At 30.2% G+C, this 13,805-nt stretch overlaps 1 protein-coding gene across 2 annotated transcripts in view; it reads left to right on the plus strand.

Annotated features, from left to right (window-relative positions):
• The first annotated feature begins 370 nt into the window (after positions 1-370).
• The window catches only part of LOC108556174 (C-Maf-inducing protein), a 59,127-nt gene continuing 45,692 nt past the window's right edge, over positions 371-13,805 (plus strand). Inside the window, exons 1-2 of one of the 2 annotated variants that reach the window (XM_017912159.1) lie at positions 371-1,457; positions 1,528-2,805. In XM_017912159.1, the coding sequence (XP_017767648.1) occupies positions 1,597-2,805 (1,209 nt within the window). In that variant the 5' untranslated portion in view covers positions 371-1,457; positions 1,528-1,596. Of the gene's footprint in view, positions 2,806-13,805 lie in introns of both variants that reach the window. The other variant, XM_017912158.1, reaches the window with a different exon arrangement.

Raw genomic sequence — 13,805 nt, forward strand, 5'->3', positions numbered from 1 at the left:
AAAACCTTTGAATAATTTTAAGCGATATCGGTATATTTACCCCAGACACGAGCCAAATTTACTTTCCGCGATTTCTCTCGGCGACCATTTAGAACGGAACTTTTCAAAAGAGAAATAGAACGTGAAGAACAAAATGGAAATGTTTAAGTGACAGTAACGAGAAAAGCGAATATAGAAAATACGAGAAAGAGAGTAAAAGAAAGCAGGTAAAGAAAAAGAGAGAGAGAGAGAGAGAGTGAGAGTGCGCGCGAGAGAGACCGAGGAGGGGAGAGTGAGGGAGAGGGAGTGAGAGATAGAGATGGAAAGGGAAGCGTAGAGGGAACGCGATAATTCGAAGCAAACTCGCGACTAGTCATTGATCGACCGCGAGACGCCGAGCGCCGCGACGCCCTCTCTCCTTTTCTTAACCCCAGCGCGTCCCCACCTGTGCTTGTTCACAATCGTGTCAGACATTTAAGCGTCACGTCGGAAACATGCCTCCCTCTTTCTCTCACTCTCTCTCTCTCCTCACTTCCCCTTTGTTTCTCTCTCTCCTTCGCTCTTTTCGTTCGTCGTTCATCGACTCGTTGTCTCGCGTCCAGAACAAGAATTCGTCGACGAACTCGGTGCTCGCGTTTCGTGTTCCCTGTCGTTTCGCCGTGGAAACAGACAGACAGAGAAAGACAGCGGGGAACGGAGAGAGACAGAGGAACTGGCGCACGCAGCACGCGAACCGACACTTCTTTGCCGCGTGAACTATATATTCTTCTTTTTTTTCCAGAGGAAGAAACGTGCTGGTCGCTGCGCGAGTGTTTCCGTGCGAGTTTCGTGGTTCGATTGAGCGAGTGACGATTGAAAAATCACGAGGACAGAGGATAGATAGAGAGAGAGAGAGAGAGAGTGAGAGACAAAAGGGACTAGAAGATAAGAGTGGTGCGCGCTGTTTCTCCGTTGGCAAGATGTGCCGTGGCCAGCTGCGATGCGTGGACGAAACGTTCAACTCGGCCAGGCTAACAACCATCTTTAAGGGTTTCCCGGTGTGCAGACAGGAAATCAGTATGTCTTAATGCGCGAAGACTCGTGGATTCGACGTTGCTGCTGGGCTCTTACCTCGTGCTCATTGAATCGCTTTGTCTGAATGGGGTGGCGGTGAACGACCGTTTCTAGGTCGCTCGAGATCCATGAGAGCTTAATTGACGCGCTTCGAGGGATTCTAGGAGCGGGTGGACGGAAATTGGGACATCGAACGCGCGGACCTTTCGCGCGGACGAATTCGGGACAAAGGTTCCTTCCTACTCGGTTTCTCACGTCGCTGAGAAACCTGGTTTTTCTTGCCCCCCGATCTCGTCGCCCAGTGTCGATAGTTCCACGTCAAATCTGAAAACGGCCCGGGCCAAATTGGGTCATCGGCGGATAGCAGCACGGTGTGATCAACGTCGACGGGCCAGCATTTTCAACGGAATTTCCAATAGAAATAGGTGCCGTTAGAACAAGAACCAACGTCTCGCGTGAACGTGGAATCATAAACTCGACATGTTTTGTTTCCAGACGCCGTTCACACGCGCCTCACGCGTGCTCGTGTTCTCCCTGTCGTCCAGCAAAACGAAGGCCTCCTCCATGAGCATGATCCTCCCAGTAAGCAAGACCTCGAACCCCAAGTGCGAGAGACAAGACTCGGAAGCGACTAGCGAAGGTTCCGGCTCTTCTATCGGGTATATAGACCAGGAACCCGTAGCTTCAGACACCAGCAGCACGGACAGTACGCTCCCGGATATCAAAGCAGATTACCTAGACCCGGAGACGTTGTCGCCTGGGCCAGATTCCCTCACAGCACCAGCTTCTGTGGACGTCGTGGAGAATGGGATAGACGAGTCGAACGATTGCAACGCGTCTTTGGACGACAACCAACAGAGTCACTGCGTCGCTCCATCCTCTTCCTTGGAGAAGCAGTCGTACAGTAACAGACGATGCAAGAAACTGCTTCTCCGTTTACGTTCCGACTCCTCCGACTCGACCAACAACAAAGAGGACAGTCTGGACGCGGTTGACGATTCCATCGTAGCCGAGTCACCTGTCTCGAATAAAGAACGCGAGGACGAGGAGACGGAGTACAAAACGGGAGACACCACGACCAAGTTGCTCACCAACTCGTCGCCGTCGGTGTTGATCGATTCCGTGGATCCCGATGAGGAGGCTCTCGGGAGCTCCAGAGTCTCTACCGTCTCCGAGAACGACATAACCTCTCTGCAGAACGCGTTCAGCGAGTCGGAGAAGGAGAATGCGTCTAATCAGGAAACGGAAACGGAGACGGAGGAGGGCTCCTCCTTGCCATTGAGTCCTGCTGGTCCATCCACCGGAGGTTTGTCCACGTCCTCTGCGCCTTATTACAACTTCCTCTGCGTGAATGGCGGAGCCATGCGTCAGGAGATGACCAGTACTAGCTCTCCGCAGTTGTCCTCGGATAGCAATCATAGATCCAGCGCTGAATCCACACCGGTTGACAAGTGCAGCTCCTTCAACGCGGAGAAGAGTTCCAGGATAGACACGCTGAAGCCAGAGGAGAGCACGTTTTCCCTGCCTGCCGCGAGGTCTTGCCCAAATTTAGAGAGACAGAGTGCTGGGTGTTCGCCGACCAGTGGGTCCTCTGCTTCTAGTCCTAGTCCAGGCCCTGTTGGGCCTAGGTTTAAGCCGATAGAGGAGGGAGACATTCAAGTGTGCTTTTTGAATTATACAAACCTCGTGAAGAAGATTCTGTCGAGTAAATATTTGAGGAGGTGGGAAACGCATCATCTTTATTTGAACGACACCTGCGTTTCGTCTAAAACGGTAAGTCTTTTTGGATCTATAGAGTATGTAGAGAAAATGTGATACATGTGACAAAAATTTTTGTTTTACATAACTGAGAGTAGAGACAATTTTTGGTGCATGGGATTATATGCTCTTGGAAATTGAAATTTATACGTTTTCATAGAGAATATTGGGTATTTGTAATAAAATCATGTAGATAAATATGAATTTTGAGTATCTCTTTTTTCGAAAAAAGTACATCATTCGATATTCGAGTAATACTACGTTTAGTGTTGAGTGTTAAGTTCAATAGTAATTTATATTACTATATTTTATAATAATAATAAAACTTAAAAATGTATTTTTAATATAAATAGTATAATTTTAATTTCCATAAAATAAATTTTGTTGTCGCAAAATCAAAAATTAAAATGAATTGGAAAAATAATATTAAAATAGAGCTACGAATATTAGAGGGACTAAATAATTTAGAAATTTGGGAATTCGCGAGTTCAAATAACAATGGATGTCTATTTCAACTCAGATTTCTATTTTACTATCTTTTTTACTATTTTTTACTATTTTTTACTTTTACGGTATTCGAATAATACTACGTATAGTGTTGAGTGTTAAGTTTAGTAGTAATTTATATTACTATAATTTATAACAATAATAAAACTTAAAAATACAATAATTATTTAATATAAATAGCATAATTTTAGTATCGCATTAATACGATATGGAAATTAAAGTTTCCATAAAATAAATTTTGTGGCCGCAAAATCAAAAATTAAAATAACCTAAAAAACTAAAAAATATTAGATTTTATTACAAAATAATTTCGAAATTTGGGAATTCGCGAATTCGAATAACAATGTATGTTTATTTCAACTTAGTTTTCTATTTTACTCTTTTTTATTTTTATATTCCATTTGACATTATTGATATCACGATAATTTCGATTTGACATTATAGGAAGTAACTACTTTCAAAAACTCGTGGTTCAAAATTGTATAACCGGTATACTGTTTTGTGCGTCATAATTTATCGTATTTCCTACACAATCGACTTTAACAAGTTTCGTGTCATGTGCGTCATCGATGGCCCAGACAGTAGATACCTAAGAGTAATGTTTGTTAAACGAAGGCATATTTCGATCCACTGATCCTCGATACGAAAGAGAAATTTAAATACAGTCCTATATACAATTAAAAATTATATTTAATTCTCACTTTTTTCAATTACACAAATATCCTGATGTGACATTTTGACTCGGTTCCAAAAAATTCTATCAAAATCCTTAATTGTCACGTGACAGGGATGATGCTAGCAGATAATATAGAGTATTTATACTTTCCTCGGAATTAATTTCTTGACCTATGGTAATAGAATATTTTTTATTCGTTTTATCGAATAATTACTTGACCTTTTTACATATTGCACTTTATATAGGCTGTTTCGCAGATTTCTATAGAAACTTTGTTAGCGAGAAGTAGGATAAAGATTTCATATAAATATAGTCCCATTAATGACTTATTAAACAGTTATAAAAAGAATAAAAAATGCGAAGGAAAGTATAATGATTATAATTTTTATATAACGCAGGACAAGAATAGATAAGTAATGTCTATAGTTTGTGCTGGTACAAGAGTTGCTTTTCATTTGGTAAATAAATTAGATACTACGCCACTGTTAGATTCGAATATGGCTGGCAGTTCGAAATGCGGGAATATATAAGTATAGTATCTTCATCATTTTTCATAGTTTTGTTAGAAGTTTGCGACACGATATTCATACATTTATGTTTACGTGAAATTTTTGTTTTATTTTTAGACCTAATAGAGGCAAAGTTTGTATAGCAACCCATGGGACATTTTATATACATATATTATGTGACATTAATTACGAGAGTGGCCTAAGACATGTATTCTTCATTTCGAGATATTTACAACCTTTCCTGTGGATAAATTGAAAAATATTTTCTCGTTGTGTACGCAAAATATCTCTCAAAAATAGGATTTAGGATTATAATGTGAATTTTTTCTGTGACTTTAAAATTCCCAAAATTTGATTTTTTAATTTTAAATTGGAATAGAAGAAATAGAAGAAATATTAGAAAATGTATTTTTAGATTTTTTAGATAATTTTAAATTATTTTCAAAATTTATAATACGTGTTCGAAGATTTTTCTAAAAATATCTAGTTTGAAATAAATATTCATTTACATCTTATTGTTATTTTATAATTATGCTCATAATTGTGGTTAATTAATATTCGTTTATGTTATCATAATATATAATAATATTTACATAATATATTTGTTTAATATAATTAATATATAAATAATATAACATTAATTAATAATAATACACATATAATAATAATACAATATAATATAATGCAATATAATTATATAAATAATTTCTTCTATAATTTCTTCTCATAATTGTGATTAATTAATGTTCGTTTATGTTATCATAATATATAATAATATTTACATAATATATTTGTTTTATATAATTAAAATAGGTATATTTTTCCTTCGAATTTATAATGTTGATAGCATATCTACTTTCGGTATCTGATTTTCATATATTATACGTATATTTTTCAGCTTCTCTCTATAGGTAAAAAATACAAAATATGAAATCATCGTCTAAACTGTTTGTTTCGTTTGATTCTTCTGGAGTCTGATTCATCTGGTGATATTCTATTTTTTATTCTATTCCTGAACAGCAATTCACAATATAAAAATAATAAATAAATAATAAATAAAAATAATAATTTCTTTTTATGGAAAGTTTACCAAAATGAAGGTGGCGATTTAAATCATTCTCCATTCATATAGTTGCCATCTTTATTTAACTATTTAATTTACTATGATTTTGTGAAACTTGTTCCATGTGATTCCAATGTGATCAATATAAATTCACGAAATAACTAATAAATTTAATTCTCTTAGATTCTTAACACGTACAATTTAATTCTTCATTCAACTCTCTCATTATGACGACGAATATTATGTTTTATATCAACTCTTTACACACGATTGCTGTTATCATGAGAAGATTAAAATAATAATTTGTAGGAGGAAATAAAAGGAAAATGGAAGAAAGTTATTTGAATTTACAGACATTTACAAACATTTATAATCTTTTTTATTGAAAACAAAGTTTTTAATTTTGAGAATCTAATTATGTTAAAATAGCTTATTGATTAAGTCAAAAAATTCTCAAATTATAAAAGTTAACTATACTGTAATATAATGTTTTTTAACATTTGGTATGCATAGTCTTACTGCAAAAACTTTTGGAAGTAACTTTATCGTGTAATTTCTAGATCCAAATATTAATTTATATATTAGGTGAAGTAAAAAGAAATCGATTATTTTTACTATAACTAATACAATGAAAGACGAAGTAAGTTAACAATGTTGGCCACCACCTGAATATTCCAGTATTTGTATTTATAAAAAGAAATTCATTACTTTTGCATTATTCAATTTCATACAAAAATAATGGATTTCTTTTTACTTCACCTAATATATTTCATTTTATTTTCTTTGTTATGTTATAATTATAGTTTTATCCATCTATGTAAGATATATTTCAGTTATATAGGTAGAGAAATATGGATCTGATATAACACACTTTTCCTTTAACACTGTATGCGTGTTTAACACTAAACTATTAAATAAGTTAATAATTTCAGATTCTTTATTCTTGTCATTATTAAACATATATGATTTTTGGCAAAATTAACGTTAATTCTAGTATTAAAATAGTAAGCATATAAAAATTAAAAATAATTGAAGCATTCAACTATTAAAAGCACAAAAATAACAAATAATTGAAACATAAAAATTATCAGATATATAAAAAAATTTTTTAAATTAAAGTTCGACTTATATAATAATTTATTATTATAAAATAATAAGATAATTGAATAATAACTGAAAATTAAGTAGAAGTTTATTATAATATTACATTAAAAAGCGGATAAAATGTCGCGATTTATTATAATTCATAAAAGGAGCTAAAGTGTCTGCAAAAATACCGTAAATAATATATAGCACACATTCACCAAGTGTTCCCAATGATCTAGCAGTTTATGCGACGAAAAGCTTATAATAATAGTAAAAAAAAAAAAAAAGAAAATTAATATCTTATTTTTTGAAGAAATTATTGATTTTACAAAATGTTAATTTTTAATTATAGTAGAGGTATTTCAGGTGACAAAGTTAGGTGAATTACCTTGTACATAACAGTAACTTTTATGAAAAAGAGGTTAGGGGGATAATCTCAACTAGGAGTCTAAAATACGTTCGATCTCTCGAAATATACTTGATATCTATATTGTGCTTCGTAACTATAAGATTACTCCGAAACTTTTCTATCAAGATTGAATCAAAATTGAACCTCAAGAGAAAAAAGGGTATTTTTATAGTTTTATGTTGAGGTTATGTTTGCATTTAGACTCTGTTGTAACCTTTATGTAGTTACGAGTTTAAATATACAGATAAATAGTTCAAGGAAGCTTACAAGTTTTATATTAAATTAAAAATCATCTTTCGTCGAAGGTAGTAATGTCTAAAGAAAGTTTTTTAAATCAATTTTTGGAATTATAAATTAAGCTGAAATATATATTATAAATATATACTTTAGACCATCGTTTATCTTTAAACAAAATGTCTGTTTATTCAAAGGAAACCTTAAATCAATTTTTCGAATTATAAATTAAACTGAAATATATATTATAAACGTATACTTTAAATCACCATTTATTTTTAAACAAAATGTCTGTTTATTCAAAGGAAACCTTAGAATCAATTTTTGGAATTATAAATTAAACTGAAATATATATTATAAATATATACTTTAGACCACCAATTTATTGGACTAACTATTGGTTGTTAATTATCTGTTTTAGTATAAATGGATGTAGAAAGTATTCTTGCAATAATAAATTGCTACTAAAATGTTGAATAATAATATTTATCAAGTAATATTTTTAAAAATAATTTTTGGACAACAATATTTGCGCCATTATATAATTTTCATTACCATACAAATGTACAAGAAAATAGTAAGTTATATATATAAAGATAAAAATTAGTAATCATAGAATCAAAAATTTTGTTATATTATTATTTGATAATTATGTCAGTTAGAAATTTATATCAGATAAAATGTTTTCTTAGTAGAAGGCATTTAAATAATTTCAATGACATCGGTCATAAGATTATCAGTGATCAATTTGTTGATCGTTATATTAAATTATTCATATTGTCGATTATTCTAAATTTGAAACTGGTTTAAATCTTTAAATCTTAAATATTTTTGCACCTTAAATTTTGAAGCTGAAAATTTTATATCACGTATACAGGGTGTCCGATTTTAATAGGCAAGTGAAAAAGGCAAGTCACAAAATGATATAATCAACTTTTTTGAAAATGGACACGTAGTGATCATATAGAGGTCAACCTCGTTTATTTTAATGAAATTTTTAACAAAGAAGCACCAGACCACTTATGTCAAAAAATTATTAATTTTTGAGATATTTAACTGTAAATATTTACACTGCTAAATATTATTAAATATTATTAATAACATTAATTTCATTTATCATGTTGTAAAACAGCATTGTAACAGACTTTGTTTGATTGTCCTTCGTCGTGTGAAAAAATTGCAAATGTCAATTTGAAAAATGTGGAAAAGTTCGTTAGTATAACTGCAACATTTCCAATTAAATATATCGTAAACTACTAATTTTTTAACACGAGTGGTCTGGTTCTTTTTTTATTAAAAATAATGAACTAAATCGTTAGGTGCATTAAAAATTATGTATTTCCATTTATAAAACAGAGTTGACCTTCATATGGCCTCTACGCATGCACCTTTAAAAAAGGTAATTATATCGTCTTATCGTGTAATTAATTCCTGTTGAAAGGTAATTCTTATTGAAAACATTTTTATACAACGAACAGTTAACGAACAATTTCCATTTATAGATTAAAATCGGACACCCTGTAGGAAAAATATTCTTTAGCAATGTAATTGTTATACATCGTTTAAATAAATTGAAATTTAAATGAAATTTCAATTACAAATCCCCCATCTGTACTAAATTAATGAATCAATAAGTTGACCAAAATTAATAAGTAAGAACATGTCAATTTTAAACATTATAATACGAAATATTTTTTATTTTGTACTCGATAATTTTCAAATTTGAAAAAGGGAAAGAAAAACATGGAAGATACGAAATCAATTAAGATAATAGAGAATTGTTGGTATATTTTAGAGTTAATTCACCTTATATTCCAAGCTTGCCTCGTGCAGTTTATCTGTCAAGGTTTCTTTATTAGCTGTCAGTGTATGATAAATCGGTGACGGTTGAGTATTTAATTAATTTCACCGTGTATCTATTACGCAGACAAGTTCCTTATCGATGTCGCATTTGCAATTAAAAATTATTCCACGTAACTGATGATTACGTGCGTACATTAGAATTTAGTCCTTTTTACGAAGGTAATAATTTATATAATATATTTTTAGAATTTATAGTAAAATAAATCCAGGAGTTTTTACAATTATCATTCATGTAAATGAAATCGATTTACGAGAATTTTAATGAACCTGAAATGTTTACTCGTGTATTTTTTTTGTTTAACAATGACTTTATGATGTCGATCATAAAACGTGTTATAGTAATAAAAAAGTGATACTAGATAAAATTAATGCATCCACATTCTTAAGTCCACATTAATATTTATTTTATTTTATTTTATCTGTTCAATTAAAGAGTGCTTATTGTAATTTATATATATTTATGAATAACTTAAAATTTAATTAATTCTTCCACGAGTATGGTTTACGTGATCGAAAAATTTGAGAAAACAATATTTTGCAAACAATATGAGACGCGTAGTAGGAAGAAAATTCGAAATTATATCGATAAAATTAGAAAATAATTCATCGGTATATGCTATACTTACGATAAACGTTTAGTGTAGATACAAGCCACGGTGGCGCTAGTGAGTTAAAAGGAAATGGTCCTAAGACTGCTGAAACGTTTGCTCGTGAAAGAGTTAAAACTTAAAAACTTACTATTTCGTTTGTGATTCGATGATTTAGTGCTCTGAAATTAATAAGCTTGTCGAAAAATTAGATTATTATGATTCAGTGGAAGTGTTCTGTTTTAAAATATTACTTAAGTGTTAAAAAGTGTTAAAAATATAATGATATATATAGACATAAACTCGGAGAATAGGCAGAAACTGGTGGAGTACTATATTTCCATTTTGTTAGATTCTTTATAATAATTTTGGCTATAATGATACTGGAAAAACCAAGTTTAGAAATTCAGAAATGTATTTAAAAACAAATGTAGACAATAGTATTACGTTATTTTATAAAACTTTAATTTTTCTCGTAATAGAAAAATAATTATAAAATGTTATTATGAATTGCTAATAACACTATAATTAAACAGTGAATGCAGCAATAATTGAATTGTTTCTGTATTTCCTGTTGAGATAACGTAATGTTAAAAAATTTTCTGATATTTCATATTTTTTAATTATTAGTAATACAACACGACAAAATAATTAATAATTTACAATATTGAATAATGATTGAAGGCAATACAACGTTGTTTAAATTTCATAATTTAAAATTAATTCACAGAAATTAAATTTAGAATTGACGCAGCAGATTTAACAGGACGACAATAATATTTAGTAATACAATATCATTTGAAATTAATAATTTATATTTAATCGACAGAAGACAAATTTAATATTGAAATCGAACAGTGCAGGAATAATATTTAATAACATATTCGAAATGAAATTTTAATAATACATTCAAAGCGAAATTTAAATTCAGGACTGATGCAAAAGATATTTAATTTATTATAAATTGTGGTGGTATGTGTTATTTGATTTTAGTACCGGCGGTAAATATTACGTGAAATTTTAAATTCAAATACCTATCGTATAAAGATATATACGTAAGACGGTAAAGAAGAACATGAAAAACGAACAAAAAATTGGAATTATGGCTTATTCATATGTAACTCCTTGCACTATGATTTAAGTACGAGAAACTGTGCATTTTAAAATTATTTCATTTTAATTAACCACTATATCCCTATTTTATTCACGATAAGATTATGCAAATTTTGCGCGAGTTAAATATAGCTTTAGTCTAATGCGAGTGGGATTCACCTTTATCGCGTTTAGTATCAAAAACTCACGAGGAGTTAGACTCGTTATCGTAGTATAAGGGGTTAATGATGCTTAAACTCTGTGAAACAATTATATTCGGAGAAATATTGAAATTTGGGTAAAAATAATTAACAATGGTAAATTATTAATAATTAGCAAAATATTATTTAATCGAATATTATATTTTTGGTTTTCGAAGAACGTAATTATTACACATTCGTGAAAATTTTTCATCAAAATTTGTATTTTGGTTGAAGAATCAATATGATATTCGCATCTTGATAAAAAGGTAAAATAGGAAAGTAATTGTTACACTGTATATTCCTCTTAATAGCAAACAACTTTTGTTTAAAACACTTTTTATGTAATAAACAATTTATAAGTAAGTTTAAAAGTGGAAAAGTTAAGTGGCTCGCGCTATATAATGGGAACAACATTAAAGGAACTAAATAAACTAAATCAAAATAATAACTTGTAGAAAATATGGAGGGTTTATTTATGACTTGAAAATTTTTAAATACATGGAATAAATAAAGTAGATACATTGTAAGAATAATGACAAAAAACATTAAAAAACTAAATGAATTAATCAAAAATAATAACTTGTAGAAAATATGGAGGGTTTATTTATGACTTGAAAATTTTTAAATACATGGAATAAATAAAGTAGATACATTGTAAGAATAATGGCAAAAAACATTAAAAAACTAAGTAAATTAAACAGAAATAATAATTTGTAGAAAATATGGAGGGTTTATTTATGACTTGAAAATTTTGAAATATCTAGAATAAATGAAGTAGATATATTGTAAGAATAATGATAAAAAGATAGTAGGAAATTTAAAAGAAACAAATAAGCTATTATTTTTAAGGTGATATAAATTTACTTTATGTTTCAAAATTAAAAATCCACATTTGAAATTATTTCAAAATGTTGTGTTTTATATATACAAATTTTGAGAAACAAACAATTAATATGAATTAGTATATCTCTACTTTAAATGTAGCAAATATTAATTTTTACTCATTTTTATCTTTCATTTTGCAACATTTATCCAGTTTCTATGTGGCAGCTGAAGTGTCAACTAATTCAAAGAAACACTTCAGCTTTCTCGAATTTATCCTTAATAATAAAAGGAGACGTTTGCTATAACAAAAACTATAATAAAATATATACTAATATATACAATAAATATTAACTACATAATTTCACTCAAAATTGGATGTATTATATTTATTATACAGTCGAACCTCAGTATCTTAAATCTCAAAGCAAAAACAAAAATTTTTAAATTCTGAAACTTCCACCGTATCAAATTTTCCTTTTAATAGTAATCATTGATCTTCATGTTTAAGCTTTTTTGGTCATCAATGGTTCGTAAACTAAAAATGGATAATAGTTTAATAAATACACTCAATAGTATTATAAATATATAATAAATACTACTCAAATTCCTTATACTGTTTAACACGTTGAGTGCTACGTCAGTCCCTAGGGACTGACAGTGAACTTTCCGTTCAGGCGGCGTCAGTCCCTAGGGACTGACAGTAGACCTTTCGTAAATATAATTTGATTCGACATTTCGCAATAATACAAATTTCTGTTGGTATAATAGGTGCACGATATGCTTATGCTCAAAAATATGCTCAAATTCCTTATACTGTTTAATAATATAATTTAATTCGACCTTTCACAATAATACAAATTTCTATTGGTATAATAATTGGTGCAAAATATGCTTATAAGTTTCATCAAGCTGTCAAAGGTAAAATAATATAAATATTTAAATACGTGGCAATTAATTTGATTTAAATTAATTTTATATTTTAGATGTTTCTACGTTTCGTTGAAACGAAAGGAATAAACGAAACTATAATTTTGTATAATTTCTCTAGTTATACAGGTTTGACTGTATTACCAGTATCTGTATCACTCATAGAAAAATTCACATAGGGAAGATTTCCACGACGAATAATGAAAATGCAATGACATGTCATAAAATGTTTAAACCTCTGATTAAAAATCCTGCATTCTGCATTATCACTTTCGTTATTTGACGTCAACACTTTCCTCGTGATGTACGTAGTATCAATTTTTCAGTATCCGTATCTCCACCTATTTCGTTTCTTCCGAGATTCATACGTAGTCTGCTTTATCTAGCAAGACTGGTCATTCGACTGATTGAAAAATTTATGTCCTTTTATAGCACGCGAAATAAGATACCGTAAGAACAAGAGAGCTAACAAAATCTGTTTTGACTGTAATAAATGTGTTCGTGGAAAATGTAGAATGACGAAACGAATAATCTGTGAAAAAATGAGGATAAGAATGCGATATCTATTATTATTTTCCATGTGTACAGATTTAGTACACAGTGCACTGTTTGTCATTTTTATTCTTTGTTCTTGTTTAAAACTAGAACGAAGAAAAATTATTATATAATTCGTCGTTATTTAAAAGTTGCTTAGTTTGTTGTTGCTCGTACGAAATTGGTTAATACTTCGATTCGATTGCAGGAAAATGTAGCTTTGTATTATGTAACTTTTATTAGAAGCTCGATCAGTTTATCGATATTTGATCGTAGAAATCTATATACATATTTATATATTTATTTATATATTTTTTTATATATTTTATATACTGTATTTTTCTTTACACATTTTTATCGTGAAAATAATTTTGTTTTATTACATTAAATATTAAATATTTATTATTAATTTAATTTATTACTAAATATTTTATTTTATTATATTTTATTATATGGTAGGAAAATATGGTTTTGTATTATGTAGCTTTTATTAGAGGCCC

Source organism: Eufriesea mexicana, unplaced genomic scaffold (assembly GCF_001483705.2).
Source record: "Eufriesea mexicana isolate 0111107269 unplaced genomic scaffold, ASM148370v2 scaffold325, whole genome shotgun sequence".
Lineage (NCBI taxonomy): Eukaryota > Metazoa > Arthropoda > Insecta > Hymenoptera > Apidae > Eufriesea > Eufriesea mexicana.